The sequence below is a fragment of the Mauremys mutica genome, chromosome 7, assembly GCF_020497125.1.
Source record: "Mauremys mutica isolate MM-2020 ecotype Southern chromosome 7, ASM2049712v1, whole genome shotgun sequence".
Taxonomy (NCBI): Eukaryota; Metazoa; Chordata; order Testudines; family Geoemydidae; genus Mauremys; species Mauremys mutica.
In genome coordinates this window covers 81,050,257-81,067,897 of record NC_059078.1, presented here as the reverse complement: position 1 = coordinate 81,067,897, position 17,641 = coordinate 81,050,257, and the positions used below count along the sequence as shown (strand labels likewise).

The window sequence follows — 17,641 nt, the reverse complement described above, 5'->3', positions numbered from 1 at the left end:
GAAAATAGTTTCAGCTGAAAAAAATGAAGAGAGTGTCAAAACATTTTGTTTTAGCCTGTATGATATGAAACATTTTCACTTTTCATTTTGAAGTGATATTTCAGTAGAAGTTTAACTAGATTTATCTTTAAGAAGGGGAAAAAACATCCCAAATCTAAACAAAAGAAAAAAGTAATTCGGGGTTTTTGTTGTTGTGGCAAGAAAAAAAAATTTAAAGTTCCATTTTGAGTTAACTTGAAATGAATTTTTTATTTTGGATTTTTCAGTTTGGCCACCAAACTAAGAAAACCATTGTTTGCTCAGCTTTACTCTGTCCGTTTTAAGTATGATTTTCATGCTAGATCCAACGTAATATATCATCCTACTAATAAATTAATGTTTGTTTTTCGTCACTTGCCCTGACATTTTTGCTAGAGACAAAAGACTATATTTAAACAGGTGTCCTCTCCTTATGTCATGGGTAGGGCCCTATCAAATTCACGGCCATGAAAAATGCATCATGGACCATGAAATCTGGTCTTTTGTGTACTTTTACCCTGTACTATACGATTTCACAGGGGCAGGGGAGACCAGGATTTCTCAAATTGGGGTCCTGACCCAAAAGGGTTTGCAGGGCAGGAGGAGAGGGGGAGTTGCATGATTATTGCAGGGCGGTCATGGTATTGCCATCCTTACTTCTGCACTAGTGCACTGCCTTCACCGCTGGGCGGCCGGAGAGTGGCGGCTGCTGGCCAGGCACCCAACTCTGAAGGCAGCACAGAAGTAATGGTGGCAATACCACGACCCCCCCCCAACACACACACAATAACCTTGTGACCCCCCCCACCACCACAACCCTCTTTTGGGTCAGGACCCCTACAGTTACAACATCGTGAAATTTCAGATTTAAATATCTGAAATCATGAAATTTATGATTTTCAAAATCCTATGACCATGAAATTGACCAAAATGTACCATGAGTTTGGTAGGGTCCTAGTCATGGATCAGCTTCTCTTCACATTTAATCCTGCAGGAAAGTCATAGTGCAGAATTGGCAGCATAACATGCATTTCCATAGCAGCAGACTACGAAGGTCTCCAGCATCAACTTCATTCTTTGCAGTACAGCACCATAGGTGTGCCTGTTGCTTCAGAGGGCACAATACTGCGAGGTGCTGAGCACTCCCATGGAGTTTTCAAAACTCTCAACTCCCACAGAAGTCAATGGCAATTGAGGGTGCTTTGCCCCTTGTAGCAGTGGGTCCAGAATAGAGTTGGTCGCTCTTTGTGAAAAGTTTATTAATTGGTCCTTAAATTCCATTTGAAAACTGTTTGCAATCCCAAATGGAATTTTCTGAATTAGTCTATAGGGTTTTCACAAGCTGTAGCAATTGCTCTTTGCAGTATCAGAATCTAGAATTTGGCCTATAACTGATCATGATATGGTTTCTGTTCCTTGATTGGATCACTTAATGTTTATAAATACAGTAGAATCTCAGAGTTATGAACACCAGAGTTACGAACTGACCAGTCAACCACAGACCTCATTTGGAACTGGAAATACACAATTGGGCAGCAGCAGAGACCAAAAAAAGAAGCAGCAGCAAATATAGTACACTACTGTGTTAAATGTAAACTACTAAAATAATAAAGAGAAAGCAGCATTTTTCTTCTGCATAGTAAAGTTTCAAAGCTGTATTAATTCAATGTTCACTTGTAAACTTTTGAAAGAACTACCATAATGTTTTGTTCAGAGTTACGAACAACCTCCTTTCCCGAGGTGTTCGTAACTCTGAGGTTCGACTGTAGGAACAACATGTGAAGAAATCATAGGGATGTTGAATCTCATTTTAGGAAGAAAAAAAGTAGGAAATAAGGTAGCCCAGGAAGTTTGAGGATTTTTAAAATGTCTTCCTATCCTTTTTTGCACAATAAAGAGAATTACATGTAGCTACATATATAGACCCAATATTTAAAAATAATTTGAGTTCCTTCCTGACAGAGAAAGAAAGATGTAAGCTAGATTTATTCATTGCCTGCCAGGCTTTACATTCAATTTTCTTTTGTTATATTCCCACTAAATAACTGCATGTATATAGTGGATAGATGGGCTGGGCAAATAGCTCTGGCGCCAATGCTCCCATTTCTGCTCGTACGTACTTTGTAAAATGAACAGCTCTTCCCCAAACTTTCATGTGAACAAACACCAGTTTCATAAATATTCACAGAGAACTGAACCAGAACAAGACATGAATGTAATGGGATCAAATCAGGACTCAGACTAAATGAACATGTTAACAAATATAGTTGTCCACTATTTGCTCACATCTAGTCCAGAATAAGATATAGTCCCCACCCTAAGGAGCGCAAGTGAGGGCAGAATTCTTCAGAAGGAGAAGCCTAGCACTGAGGGAGAAAAGCTCACATTAAAACACAAATAGCTTTAGAAGCAGAAAGAGGAACTCAGATACTGACAGAGTAAGTTGCTTTTGCATGTATGTTGTCTGTTTCCGGACCCCTACCCCAATATGACAGTCCTCACCTTGCTCACCAGGCTGCAGCTTTGATGGTGCCAGGAGCAGCTGAGATACTTTCTTGAGTGGGGGGAGGGGGAGGAGCTCTCTCAAGTGGGAACAGCTGAGGCAGTGTTCCACATATTCCCTCTCCTTTTCCTCCCCACTTTCCTTCACTGTGTTGGGCTGCTGCTGCTGCTTATCCTCCTGTCACTTCCTTACTCTTTCTGCATCTGAGCCTGGGTTCTGGGCCTGTCCCACCTACTGCGCTGCATGGCATGTACATAGCAGGTTGCTGGGCTGCTACTAGCAGCCCAGGCTCCTGTACCAGATATGAACTGAGCTTCCTTCTCAGAGCTACACACCAGATGCGTTCAGCACAAAAGCAAGCTATTCCGCTGGGTAGGAAAGACAGAAAATGTGGCAAAAGACCAGCTTGGCTTAACCATGAGATCTTGCATGATCTAAAAAATAAAAAGGAGTCATATAAAAAATGGAAACTAGGACAGATTACAAAGGATGAATATAGGCAAACAACACAGGAATGCAGGGGCAAGATTAGAAGGGCAAAGGCGCAAAATGAGTTCAAACTAGCTACGGGAATAAAGGGAAACAAGAAGACTTTTTATCAATACATTAGAAGCAAGAGGAAGACCAAGGACAGGGTAGGCCCACTGCTCAGTGAGGAGGGAGAAACAGTAACAGGAAACTTGGAAATGGCAGAGATGCTTAATGACTTTGTTTCGGTCTTCACCGAGAAGTCTGAAGGAATGCCTAACATACTGAATGCTAATGGGAAGGGGGTAGGTTTAGAAGAGAAAATAAAAAAAGAACAAGTTAAAAATCACTTAGAAAAGTTAGATGCCTGCAAGTCACCTGGGCCTGATGAAATGCATCCTAGAATACGCAAGGAGCTAATAGTGGAGATATCTGAGCCTCTAGCTATTATCTTTGGAAAATCATGGGAGACGGGAGAGATTCCAGAAGACTGGAAAAGGGCAAATATAGTGCCCATCTATAAAAAGGGAAATAAAAACAACCCAGGAAACTACAGACCAGTTAGTTTAACTTCTGTGCCAGGGAAGATAATGGAGCAAGTAATTAAGGAAATCATCTGCAAACACTTGGAAGGTGGTAAGGTGATAGGGAATAGCCAGCATGGATTTGTAAAGAACAAATCGTGTCAAACCAATCTGATAGCTTTCTTTGGTAGGATAACGAGTTTTATGGATAAGGGAGAAGCGGTGGATGTGGTATACCTAGACTTTAGTAAGGCATTTGATACAGTCTCACATGATATTCTTATCGATATACTAGGCAAATACAATTTAGATGGGGCTACTATAAGGTAATATAGTTAGGTATACTATAAGGTATAAGGTGAATAACTGGCTGGATAACCGTACTCAGAGAGTAGTTATTAATGGTTCCAATCCTGCTGGACAGGTATAACAAATGGGGTTCCGCAGGGGTCTGTTTTGGAACCAGCTCTGTTCAATATCTTCATCAACAGCTTAGATATTGGCATAGAAAGTACGCTTATTAAGTTTGCAGATGATACCAAACTGGGAGGGATTGCAACTGCTTTGGAGGACAGGATCATAATTCAAAATTATCTGGACAAATTGGAGAAATGGTCTGAGGTAAACAGGATGAAGTTTAACAAAGACAAATGCAAAGTGCTCCACTTAGGAAGGAAAAATAAGTTTCACACATACAGAATGGGAAGAGACTGTCTAGGAAGGAGTACGGCAGAAAGGGTTCTAGGGGTTATAGTGGACCACAAGCTAAATATGAGTCAACAGTGTGATGCTGTTGCAAAAAAAGCAAACGTGATTTTGGGATGCATTAACAGGTGTGTTATGAGCAAGACACGAGAAGTCATTCTTCCGCTCTACTCTGCGCTGGTTAGGCCTCAACTGGAGTATTGTGTCCAGTTCTGAGCATCGCATTTCAAGAAAGATGTGGAGACATTGGAGAGGGTCCAGAGAAGAGCAACAAGAATGATTAAAGGTCTTGAGAACATGACTATGAAGGAAAGGTGAAAGAATTGGGTTTGTTTAGTTTGGAAAAGAGAAGACTGAGAGGGGACATGATAGCAGTTTTCAGGTATCTAAAAGGGTGTCATCAGGAGGGGGGAGAAAACTTGTTCACCTTAGTCTCTAAGGATAGAACAAGAAGCAATGGGCTTAAACTGCAGCAAGGGAGGTTTAGGTTGGACATTAGGAAAAAGTTCCTAACTGTCAGGGTGGTTAAACACTGGAATAAATTGCCTAGGGAGGTTGTGGAATCTCCATCTCTGGAGATATTTAAGAGTAGGTTAGATAAATGTCTATCAGGGATGGTCTAGACAGTATTTGGTCCTGCCATGAGGGCAGGGGACTGGATTCGATGACCTCTCGAGGTCCCTTCCAGTCCTAGAATCTATGAATAAGGTCCTTTAATGTTCTGCCAGGTATGGCTGAGGTTAGCTTAAAGAAGATATGTTACACACTGTGCCACCTAGCGGCTGAACAGTGTACTATAGTTCAGTATTCCACTACAATTCAGGGTGGTGCTATGGCTCTGTGATTGGCTCCCATTTGGTGACGATGCAGGGTGAAGGGATTGATGCAGCTTTCTGTCCAGATGGGGCAGCCATTGTGGGCTCCCTGTTTCAGCCCTGCCCTTAATCTACGTGCTGGATCTCTGGTGATGCTGGGGGATGATTATCAGTTTTGGAGCCTGGCAAGGATTTTTCCCACATGGCAAAATTGGCAAAGTGCTGGGTGGGTTTTTCACCCTCCACCTGGCATCCAAGAGGTCTAGGCTGGGGGGTTACATTACACTTGGTACAACTTTGGCAGTTCTAGTGCCATAGATAAATTAAAAATAGTCTAATTTGAGCTCCCTGTCATGCAGTGGGTTGCCTGGGCATTGGCCCTGAGCACAGTCATGCATAGTAGGGTTTGCCTCTATCTCTTGCATAGTTTATGGCTCCTACCCCGAGTGGGAGGGAGGAAGTGTGTTGTGACTCTGGTTTCTAGTCAGTGTTCCTTGGTAAGCTTGAGGGTGTAGAGAGGGCATAGCCTTCACACTCATCCTCAGGTTTATAGTCCCACCCGGGCCAGTGGTGCCTATTGAGATGTGTACTGAAACAACCCTCCCGGGTATTTTGGGGTCATTAACCCAATTAGACAATAGCTTTAAATAAAATGGCAGTCTCCTCATTTAACCTCATGTCTCATTGTTTTCATGTCCACAGTAATACCTCTGTCTACCTTCCTTCTCATAAGATACAAAACCTCCATGGTTCTTTTCCATCTCTCCCTGTGAAAAAAAACCTCCCCCACCCCAACCCCCACACAAATAACCCAAACAGCTAACCTAAGAGCTTTTTGCTAAATTTCCAGGTTATTGGGGAAGGGGCTCTGTTTACAGCATTTGTCCACAATTACTGCACAATGGTACCTGAGGTGCTTCACTTATGCTCCATTCTAAGTAAAGGGGAAAAGTAGAATCTCAAATACAGGTATTTGTTGGAAGCTGTTGCCTTTCTACTAGCATATAGCTCCCTAGCACTCCCTGGAAAACAGTCTGGTGCAGAAAAAGTTAGGGTGGGATTCTTACTTAGGCACCTAACTTCCATTAAAATCAATTGGAGTTAGGTGCCTACTGTTCATACCTTTGTGAATCCCACTCTTAACTCCTACACTGATGCAATGAGCATGCTAGAAAATAATCATCCAGGCCTGTCTGGCAGAAATAGGATGGGATGAAAGTCTTCAATAACTGAGGAGTTTGATTTTCTAATTAGCTTTGTTTTTGAGTAGAATGAAATGAGATGCTTAGGGATTGTTAGGAAGACAGATTTTTAAATCATATCCAATCTGCAAGAGTCACTGAATATCTGCTCCCTGCACCATAGTAGTTTCTTTAGTCACCACAGCTCCATGCAAAGAGGATTTGTTTACTGAAGTTCAGTAACTTCATGGTTTTTTGTCTTCATTACATTCTCTCAGAGCTGTATGTACTCAAAAAGTGCAAATAGGTGCTTTCTTGCTCTAAGGGGATACACAGCAGCACATGCCTTTCTTTCTTAATTAATCCTGACATTTCAGCAATCACACCAGGAGTTTCCTTGAAAGATAGAAATAAATAGCCTCTTGCCAGAAAAAATGGTCTATCTTTTCTTCCTCTGAGAGATCTAATGGAAGGAGAAATGCAACAACCAGAATAATTACAGACAGGTCCTCTGGATAAGAGAAAGTTGCCTTGAAAATAGTCCCCTCCCCCCTAAAAAGCATAGGCCACACCTGTCTTCAGATTAGAATGCAGCTGTCAGCCTTTACCCTGATTTACCTTTTAATCAAAGGGAGCCTGATGGGATATTTTTGGAACGATTGGTGGCATATTAGAGAGAGCTGCAGCATATTGTATTTATGAAGTGAAATCAAAACTCTACAAAAGTTTCCCTACCATATCAGCCATTGGTGTTGAGTCCAGTTCCAGAGTGAAATTGACCCCAGCACTAGACCCATGCACCACTTAAGTCTTCAAAATGGGGAATGCTGTGTTAGCCCCCTGAACAATGGGAGAATTTCACCATTAGTGAACAGATATTTTTCTACATACTCAATGATTTTGGGGTAAATAAAAAATTCCTAATTCAGTAAAAAGTCTTTTTTCTACCCACTGCAGACACCAGAAATCGTCTATCCCTCTAAGATAATGCTAGGTTTTGTACCCATGCATGGAAGGTGGCCATATGTTGTATCGAACTAGGTTGTAAGGTGTCATTTTCGCAGTATTTGAATGCTCTTCTGCACAATGAAACTATGGAGAATGGGGCCAAATTCTGTTTACACTGATGTAAATCTGGAGTAACACCACTGACATCAATTACATTACTACAGATGTAAAGTGGTGCAAATGAGCAGAACTGGACCAATAACCTTAAGCACACAAACCCACTAAGATCATACAAATCCTATATCAGACATATTTGATTTTGCTAAAATATACTGGCAGTTACTAGAAAATTCAACCACACACACAATATAGAAAATCTACAATATTCTGTTTTACAAAACTGGGTAGTAATTTAGGGGCTCCCTAACCGGTCCCTGCAAACTTATGTGAATTATGAAATAAATGAACTAATAGGATGTCACTATTGATAATCACAGAGAAAGCCACAGAATTCATAACCCTAAAGGGAAAATGACAGTTGTACTGAAACCCCTTCCCTTTCTAAATGATATTGCATTGGAGTTTTCTGATGCAGAAAGAGAAAATGGTCAGGCAAGGGGTGGGGGAAAGCTATCAGTGGTTGTGGCGGTAAATGGTTACCTGTCATTTTTCTCTTATTTCTAATATGTGCTTATTAAAATATGTCAATAAAAAGGCAGTTGAATAGATTCTGAACGAAAAATGTTTATTGTACAACTAGAACTCTGCTGCAGTGTCTGGATCCTACACTCATACTGCATTTACTAATCCAGCAAGTCAGAGTCAAACTTCAGAAGTAAAACTAAGTGCAGTACAATGTTGGCATTACATAGTATTTTAATACATGAATAGGTAGAACCACAGGCTCTCTCAGAGCTAGTGGGCTTGGAATTCACAGCACACCCTCACAGGAGGTTGGGCTTCAGGAGTGACATCCATTGTGGACATCCACAACATACACATGAGGCTCAAGTTCTACAAACGGGGTGAGCAAGTGGCATATTACAGTTTGCTCCCAGAGCATAATGCAAGTACGGCTAAGGCAACGGGAATGGGAAATTGGAGGATTAAATGTTGGAAGGGAAGGAAGGAGATGTCTGTCTAAGGGTATGTCCATACTACCCGCCCAGGTCGGCGGGTAGCGATCGACTTCTCGGAGTTTGATATATCGCGTCTCATCTAGACGCGATATATCGAACTCCGAACGCACTCCCGTCGACTTCGGAACTCCACCACCGCGAACGGCGGTGGCGGAGTCGACGGGGGAGCTGCGGACTTCGATCCCGCGCCGTGAGGACGGGTAAGTACTTCGAACTAAGGTACTTCGAGTTCAGCTACGCTATTCGCGTAGCTGAACTTGCGTACCTTAGTTCGAACCCCCCCCCCCCCCCCCCCGCCAGTGTAGACCAGGCCTAGGATGAAGTAGTTGGGTGAAAATTCAAGAATTCTTCTCCAGCTCCATGATGTTTTCTGAGTGTATGATGTTTTTGTTTATTGTAGTTTTGCAGTAATGAAACTGAACAAACATGGGAGAATATCAGCAACAGAGAAGACTTCAATCAATTAAAAGAGAGCACTCCCAAAAATGAGGGAGCAGATCATCACATAATTGAGTCGGTGGGATACCTTTCTCTACTCAGTGCATAGACCTTATGATAAATAGGGGCACAGAGATAAGACATCACTATTTGGGTCTATGTGGTGAACCTCCCTTGCACAGGACAGTTTTGCAAAGCGGTGTGATGGAAATCATCATTTATAAAAAGCCATTGGTGTAGATGGTGCTTGTGCTCTAAATATTGTTTCTAGGATTGGTCTGAGTCTGAAGGGATTTCTTTCCTCCCCCAAGAATGACAAAATTCAGTTCAACAATTTTGGAGTTACAGTGGAGCAAAGTATAACAGTAAGTGAACAATGAGAGAAGGGGAGAAAAAGAGATAAATCAAGAGATAAATCAACTTGGTCTGGCAGTCCATTTAGTGAGTCACACCAGCAGCATGAGATGGTTTGTTTTAATTCTGCTTGAAGAAAGAACTAGCATGATCAGTTGAATTGAAGGTGCATTCAGTGGAGATAAGTTTTTATAGCTAGACCATCTCATTTTCCTATAGTTACAGTATTTTTCTTGTTGTTTTGGTCTTTGCAATAGGCTAGAGTTTTTGTCTCCCAGCTCTCCACAGTGTGCGAGACTGTATGGACACTAGGACTCCACCAGACTTTTCTGCTGCTACTAATAATAGGGAGATGGCTTCTTCCCATTGGTGGTGAAATCACCCGTGATCAGTTGTCACAGCTGCTACTTATGTTTGTGGGAACTGCAGCAGACATACTTGAATTCACTAGCGAGACCTTGGAAGTAGAAAATGTAAGGTAAGTAATATTTCCTGAAGTACATCATTTGTATCCAAGGTTATACTGAAGACTTTCTTGTTCCATTTCAAGTTTTGTAATCTGTGTGAATTTGGGGTTGCTGCAACTGTATTATTCAGAGATATCAAGAGATGGCTACTGTCTAGGTCTTCTTTTTATCCTCTTCTGCGCCTCCATGGAGGTCACAAGTAGCCCCCATCCTCTTCATAGGAGGTTATTCATAATGAAACATGTCACATTCATCAAAAGGAAAGGACTCAAAGAACCAGGAAAATGGAGTAACTAACACACGGTGTTTAAAATATAGACAATTACAGCTACTCCAACTATTTATTACAAAGAGAGCCTCTCCTTTGGTTAGTGATTTGTTCACAAGCTAATCTTGATTGTCTTGTACATCAGATGCTTTTCAGACTGTGTGTTGTTTGCAAACAGTTTACTGTGGCTTTTCATTATCCAAGTTGCATGTTCAGTTACCTGATATGGTTTCTGCTCCCTGAGTGGGTGACTAGGTTTTAAAATAAGAGAGGAGAGAGTAATCTGCTTCCAATGTGAATTTTCAGATTAATAGTCATTAGCGTGATTTAGAAACGTCTTCAGAAATACTCAGTTATCCAATTGTCATAAAGAATGTGACTTCACAAATAATGGGAAACTGAACTTGATACTTTTGTCCCTGAAAATGTCCATACATTATTATTTTTTCACTATTCAACTAAGCTGTACCTGTAACAGAACTTATTTAACAGCAGGGAAGGCTCTCCCTACATAACAAAGATGGTTCAAGCTCAACAAAGGTGTGAAATCAGGGTAGGGTAGGGCATCTTCTCCTCGTTAAACCTCAGAACTTATTTTCATACTCTGATCACTCTTGAGTATTAACTCTGAGGTTTGGTTTAAATCACACAGCTCAAGCAGGTGGAAAATGCAGACCAACTGTAGGGATTCCCACCAGGTGCTGCCCCAGATTTCTCCAAAATTCTGCTGGAATGACACATGAGCCCACTAGATGTACTGTTGGGCTTCACATCCTTTTAAAAGTGACAGTGTTCTAAATAGTTTGGGGTTCATTTCATTAGTTACTCACTTTTTGTTTGTTTTTAGGCATAACCATGCTCTTGTTTATGCAATTCTTTGTGTATGGACTTGGAGTATGTTGCAGTTTCCACTTGATCTTGCAGGTTAGTATCAGCAAAACACGTTTTTCAGAGATGAGCATGTCTCAGGGGCTGTGCACACTTACAGCACTATGTGAATGAAAATAAATACCACCACCAAAGACTATGCTGAGGGCTTTTGGACAGCAATTCACATCACAGAGACAATGATGTGTTATTCAAAGGAAGCTCAGCATCAGCATAGAAGAATAAGCATGCTTTCTTTTGAAGGAAGATTTATTTCAAGCTGAACTGTGATCTCTTTAATATACAGTTTGTTTCTAGGCAAACTGGAATTACTGCTGACGTGTCAAATAGGAGTACATGCTGTGATTGTGTCATTATAATGGAAAAATTGACAGACCCTTAACTATAAACCATGGGGCTAGAGCCACTCCTGGAAGTAGGCTGGCTCCCACTGGGGTAGACGATGGCAAAGAGCCCCTGAGTTGGGATGTCTCTCCTTAACATGAGGCCAGCCTAGCCCATAAAGTGGATATGGCTGGCTGAGAAAAGGGTGTAGCCAGATGCTCCCCCACTCAGTAGCTCTGGTCCATAGAGCTTCTCTGGAGACCGTAAAATTATTAAGCTGTTCATCCTTGGCTTGAACCCCAAGGAACAAAGGTTGGGGGGAGGGATAGCTCAGTGGTTTGAGCATTGGCCTGCTAAACCCAGGGTTATGAATTCAATCCTTGTGGGGGCCATTTGGGGATTAGTCCTGCCTTGAGCAGAGGGTTAGACTAGATAATCTCATGAGGTCCCTTCCAACCCTAATAATCTATGATTCTAGTAGAAACATCTACCTCAAGGTGATTTTATCCTCTTGCAGAGAGGGCTTTTCTGGTATAGGGAGGCATAATGAACATCTCCCTATATCACCATCTATTATTCTGACCCCTCTTTTCTGGGAGTGTACAGTTCAGCTGCATCTCATGTATACAATCAGCTCAAGCAAGAATTATTTTCAACAAGTTTTCATATAAAATTAATAAAATGGCTCAATCAGTTTTTTCTTCTGGGACTTTTTCTTGAGGCATTTTCTTACAAAGGATATCAGGCTTATTTAAATATTAAGGTTGAGGAAATATTTCCATGTTTTAATGTTTAATTTTAACAGCTCAATGCTACAAATTGATGCAGGAGCTTTTAAGATGTGTCACATTAAGATTTGCAGATATATGGACTGCTAACAATGTATTATTTCAAAAATACATACCACTCTAGTTCAAGAAAACATTCAAATACCCTTAAAGGATCATAGCATTAATTTAAATGAAGCAAGGTGTATGCCACGTTTTTCCTTGTCATTGCTATTCTATTTTTTTCCCCTACATTTCACAGTTGAAAATTAAAGGAAAGAGTATATGTATGATCTTTAAAATATTTACCATATGTGACAATTCTAGTTAAGATAAATTTGTAACCATCACACCTCTGTGCAGCTGTTTGCGTGAGACACAAAAATTTTACTTTTACTGATGCACCACTGTGCTTTGTAACAAAGGGCTGTCAGTGCTGCACATGACATTCAGCTGCATCAAGGCAGGGTATTTCAAGATGATGCACAAGTGCATAGAAAATTCAGCAACAGCATGCAGAAACTTTTGTTTCTCTAATGAATTCAAATGAAATGCTCCACTGTTCTAAGAAGTTTGCTTTCCATTCTTGACCGAATTATTTAAATCCAAAGAGATAAACAATACAGTTCTTCTACTGAATGTGTCACGATTTGTGATAAAAAAAACAACTTGTGATTATATCCAAGTATCTACATCTTCTTTTTACCAATTAAATCTAAAAATTATGAATTCTAAACAAAGTAACCTCATTTCTGTTGTAAATTATTTATGTTAGACTACCATATTTATCATGAATGAACCCTAGATATTACCTTGCAGGTGCAATATCACTGTAAGCATTTTAAGTTAGCTAGTGGGACATTTTCATCAGGTTAAGGGAGACTCATGCATACAAGTTATATTTCCACATGATTTAGTATCCATAAAACCGGAAATAGATAGCAATGACTAGAATCATTCATACTGTTTCTAAGCACTGTACATACCTCCCATCCAGTATATCCCAACCTTAACCTGCAAGGCCTGCTGTATGAGCCATGTACCATCACTGAAAGAAGGCTACTGGTCATACCAAATTTGTATGGTGGGTGTGTGATGTCCAACAAGTACGGAATGAGACCAAACTGTTTTCAGGCCCTATTCAGCAAGGCACATAAGTATATACTTAACTGTAAGCACATTCTTAAGAGTGAAGTCCATGCTTTGCTGAATCAAGCACTGGACATACTTAATTCTGAACCTTGACCTGCAGTGTTGATAGTTTAATGCACTAATAATCCACTCTACCTCAGAGCTGCCCTTTCAGACTTTTATGTCTAGGTTTCAGAGTGCTACATTAACACAGAATGTCTTTTATTTACAGTGCAACATATTGGTTGTAAACTATCTGTGTCATCTACGAGAGTCCCCACTTTACTGCTGTACAGACACAGCGCAGACCTGTGGAACATTGGAATCAGCCTTTTCATACAAGATGGCCCTTTCCTTGTTTTACGTTTGATACTGATGAGCTATTTTAAAGTAATCAATCAGATGCTGGTGTTTTTCACAGCGAAGAATATCTTAGTTGTGATGTTACAACTGTACCGTTTAATAGTGCTATCGTTAGACTTCCGTGCTTCCCTGCAGTATCTACCAAGCAGCCGGATAGGAGGAGTCAGCTGCTGCCCATGTGAGCCTAATGATACCACTCTCCCACCCAGCAACTGGGATACTGATATGAGAGAATGCACTGCTATTCCTCTGGAGGATTCGCCAGTCCCATCAGAATATCAGTGAACTCAGCTGTTTATTCACTACAACACGGTCTGTTTCCTGTGGCCTTTTGGAAGGGTTTGGCCTTTTTATATTATCATGGTACTTACTCATCTCCCTTCCACCACAAAATGAAATTTTGTTCTAAAAACCAGGAGAAGATTTTGAAGCGATGTCACAGAAAAGAGAACTTTTTGATCCTATTGACTTTTTTTGGGGGGGGGGGGGTGTTCCTACTACATCCATATTATATTTATCCAATGGGATTAGGTAGGTGTAGTTTATAGAACTACAGGGTTTGAAATTGTATGTGATGCATTAACATACTTGGTTACTGTCTTTGGAGGCATTATGTTAAGAATGTGCTCAGATGTATTTGTGCAGAAGGACAGACATATCAGGACAGTTACCTGAAATTGGGGAGCCTGTAACTTTGCTTCAGTTGACAGGCTGTAAAAACAGTGTGGTGAATGATACATTTGCCTATCACAGAATTACTTCAGCAATGGCAATTGCATAGGAGTGTAAGTGAATGGAGATAATGTGTTTCTGCTGTCACTAAGACATCAAAACACAGTCCTTTCAGTGAATGCAAGAACAACTGTTTTAGAAGTTACCTCACTATTGACTTAATTCAGTGAAAGCACCAATGACATGGAGTAGCACACAGAACCATGAAAGTCCTTTTTCAGTGTTTTTTGGGGGCTTGCCTGTTACCACATCTAAAACATTTTTAATCTGGCCTTACAGTTCACTGTAGTGAAGCATACTTCTGCCATGAGCCATATTCTACAGAGGTGCTTATCTTTCTATTACAATTAGAGATGGTAAAAATAATGAAAAAATGTCACAAAATACTTTGAAGTTTTTTTCCATTTCAGTGTTTGAAAGTGAGCTAATTCATGAAATGTCTTTTTTTAATTGCAATTTTTTAATTACTCAAGCATGTAGTCCCATTGAAAGCAATGGGATTGTTTGTATAAAACAAGCAAAAGGACTTTGGCTATCAGTTTGCATTTTATAAAGTACATTCTGATGTATCCAATTCAGAGGCTGTCTGGTCTATTGAGTAACTGAGCATTGTTTAAAAAAAGTCTTGAAAAAAAAATATGTTCACCAGTGCAGGGGCTTCTGCAGAAGTTCGATGGTGAATAACATGAGGTCACTTCTCACCTAAACATATATTACACGAATATAACTCCACTGATTTGATTGGATTTATTCCTGATTTACACAGGGGTAATGTGATTTGAGAATTAGAGCAGTGATTCCAAAAACCTGGCTAAATAACTATATTTGCACACAAATTGCAGGTGCTTTTACAACTTTCCATATTTTGAAAAGTTAATTAAATTTAAAAATATTAACAAAACCTATGAAATTTAACATGACCCAACAGATGTAGTTTTTTCAACTAAAAATTCCCAGTTAAATTTTCTCATTTAATCTTTTGTGGTCTGAAAGATTAATCTGTTTATAGAAGTTAGGAATACATGAACATTTTAGGGAAAAAAAACAAAATTTTCCCCTTCATAGCAGGCATACACTAGCTTATTATTATAGGGTCGCTTATGAGTGCTGACATTATTTTAATTCTTTTTAAAGGAAAAAAAGATTTGAATAATTTGTTTGTTTTAAAAAAACGCAAAACATATCTTTGTTTATATTTGTGAGGTTTGTAGTGCTCATGGACAATGAGGACCTGATGTTACAATGATATTTGCTCAGTGCTGGATCAGGACTTTAGGTTATCAAAGAAGAGCGTGCCCAGGCATACTGCAAGCAGGAATTTTTCCATTCAGGACAGTGCACTTCAGTAATAACCTGCAGCACCTCATGCTCTTTTAATCTTGGGCCTCTTTTCAATAGAAAGTGCCAATCATTGATTGCAATGTTGTCATGATGTTGACATATGGAGACTAGGCTGCAGCTTGCTCTGGGATTTTAATTCAGGTTTAATGGTAAAATGCTAGAGCTTTGCTGCTAACCAGCTGTTCTCTCTAAAATCTTCAGCACTGAGGTGAATTTAGAATCAGTTGCTTAGACTGTATTTTGCCCTTTTGACTTGAGACTTGACTGTGCACATTCCTTTTGAATTTTTTTCCAGTTCATTGTTATACACAGGAATTAAAATATCAATGTTAAATGCATTTGTTAATTAATCTGTAATGTACAAATTTTACAATGGCATCATCCCAGATTCATTAGTGCAATGACAAACAGCATGACTTGTGTTTTTAACTCATGATCTACTTAAAGGCTCAGTTAGCAACAAATTATCTACTGGGCTACTGGCCTGTAGCAGATCCAAGGGCCTCCAGGTGTCATCAGACACAGAGCCTAGTTAATATCAGGATTATTCTATGGCAGTATTAATCTTTCTGCTCATCAGTTGTCTCCTTTCAAGTCCTGGCAAAACTCACATTGACTTAAAAAGGCTTTGGGCCTTTCGAGCTACTCTCTTATGGTCTGATCCCAACCCTGTTGACTTTACCTGACTCACAGGTCCATTTCTCACACTGGCTTCGGGCTATAGTAGAGATGTGTCCTCTAATGCTGCCTCTCCTCTCAGCAAGGCAAAAAAAAAGTCTAAAAAGACAAACAAGGCACTTAAAAGATGAACTGTCTATCTCCCCATTTGCGGTTGAATATGGTTAGCAGCAGAATAGTTACATTGGCTTGTACAATTCAATAAGGGACCAAGGAGAGAGAGAGAGAGAGATTTAAAATTTATATTAGTCTGAGTATTTGGCCATGGCAATAGATCTCATTTGCAAGAATCCTCTATTTCCCTCTGCAGATTTCTTATTAGACAAATGAGAGGTTTTTCCAGCAGTCTTTATGAGTCAGCTGATCTCTCTCTGCATCTGCCAGCTGGGTGGGGAGAAATACTGCATCGTACTGCAGCCTTGCACAGATTTTTGCATCATGGAAGCGGTAGACTATATTTTCTTGAAGATAAGCCAGTCTCTGTGGCATATCTGAAGAACAGTAGGTGTAATGTTTTCTATTCAGGAAAAGCTACAGATATCCTTTCATACTTGGAAAATGAGCCTTTTAAAATGGCAAGGGTTCAGAAAATTCTCCCTAGCTACTGTTCTTTCCTGAGTCAGCAGCATTTTATTACATTGCCTCTTAGAATATGTATCTAACCATTTACAATTATTTATCTAGTTGTTGCCAGTGCTGTCCTTTGTTAGTTATTCTACATACTAATCTTTACTGCTACTTCTTCCTTTGCTGAAATGTATTCTTCTTTCTTTTGACACTGGCTCAAATAAGCTTGTAGCTCCTGAGCCTTTAAAAAGTCATGATTGTAGAGTGTATTGAAACCTGGTTCTACTTGTTTCTATTGGTATTTGTAAAGTACTGTTCTCTGGAAATCGGTGGAAATGGAATAAAATGTGTAATTACTTTAAAGAAAATTCCCAAGTGTACTTTGCAAATAAAATGCAGTTACCTCAGTGAGAGCTGCCAGTTTATTATGTGAGAGCCAATGACATATGTATTTCCATTAATTATATCTTCCCTGTGCTGCTTTTCTTTTCCACTCATGCTAAATTAATTATTTAGGCCAGATTCTGATCTCAATCACATCCGTGTAAATCATGTGCAATAATAGTGAATTCTGTTCTGTGTAGGTTCTTATACCACCCTCATCATTGTAGGATCTGAGCACCTAAGTGAAGTCACTGACGTTATTCCAGGTTTACACCAGTGTATCTGAAGAGAATTTGGCCTTTAATATTTATTAAGCAAGATATCTGTGTAAGCAAATGTGTGTACATGTGTGCATGCACACACAGTAATGTATTAAAGATACGACTTTTATTCCATTTTACTATGACATATGAACTTGCTGTTGAAAACTCCAGATCTCTCCAGAACAGTTACAGAAAAGCCTAGAGGTCACAGATATGTTAAGATGAGAACCTTAAACACTATGCAAACTGTATGCAAATCTACTCTATGTAGTAACTCCCCCTAAACAATTAAATGCTCAAATGTTTGGTAAATTCTCTGGAATTCATCACTTCCGTGTGGATTTGCTTAGTTTAACAAGACCTCCTCTTAATCAG

At 39.9% G+C, this 17,641-nt stretch overlaps 1 protein-coding gene across 1 annotated transcript in view; it reads left to right on the top strand.

Annotated features, from left to right (window-relative positions):
• TMEM26 (transmembrane protein 26) overlaps window positions 1-13,771 on the top strand; it is a 28,190-nt gene extending 14,419 nt beyond the window's left edge. The window contains exons 3-6 of the mRNA XM_045025765.1: window positions 8,702-8,818; window positions 9,351-9,571; window positions 10,676-10,752; window positions 13,171-13,771. Of these exons, the coding sequence (XP_044881700.1) occupies window positions 8,702-8,818; window positions 9,351-9,571; window positions 10,676-10,752; window positions 13,171-13,586 (831 nt within the window). The 3' untranslated portion in view covers window positions 13,587-13,771. The remainder of the gene's footprint in view (window positions 1-8,701; window positions 8,819-9,350; window positions 9,572-10,675; window positions 10,753-13,170) is intronic.
• Window positions 13,772-17,641: the final 3,870 nt, after the last annotated feature.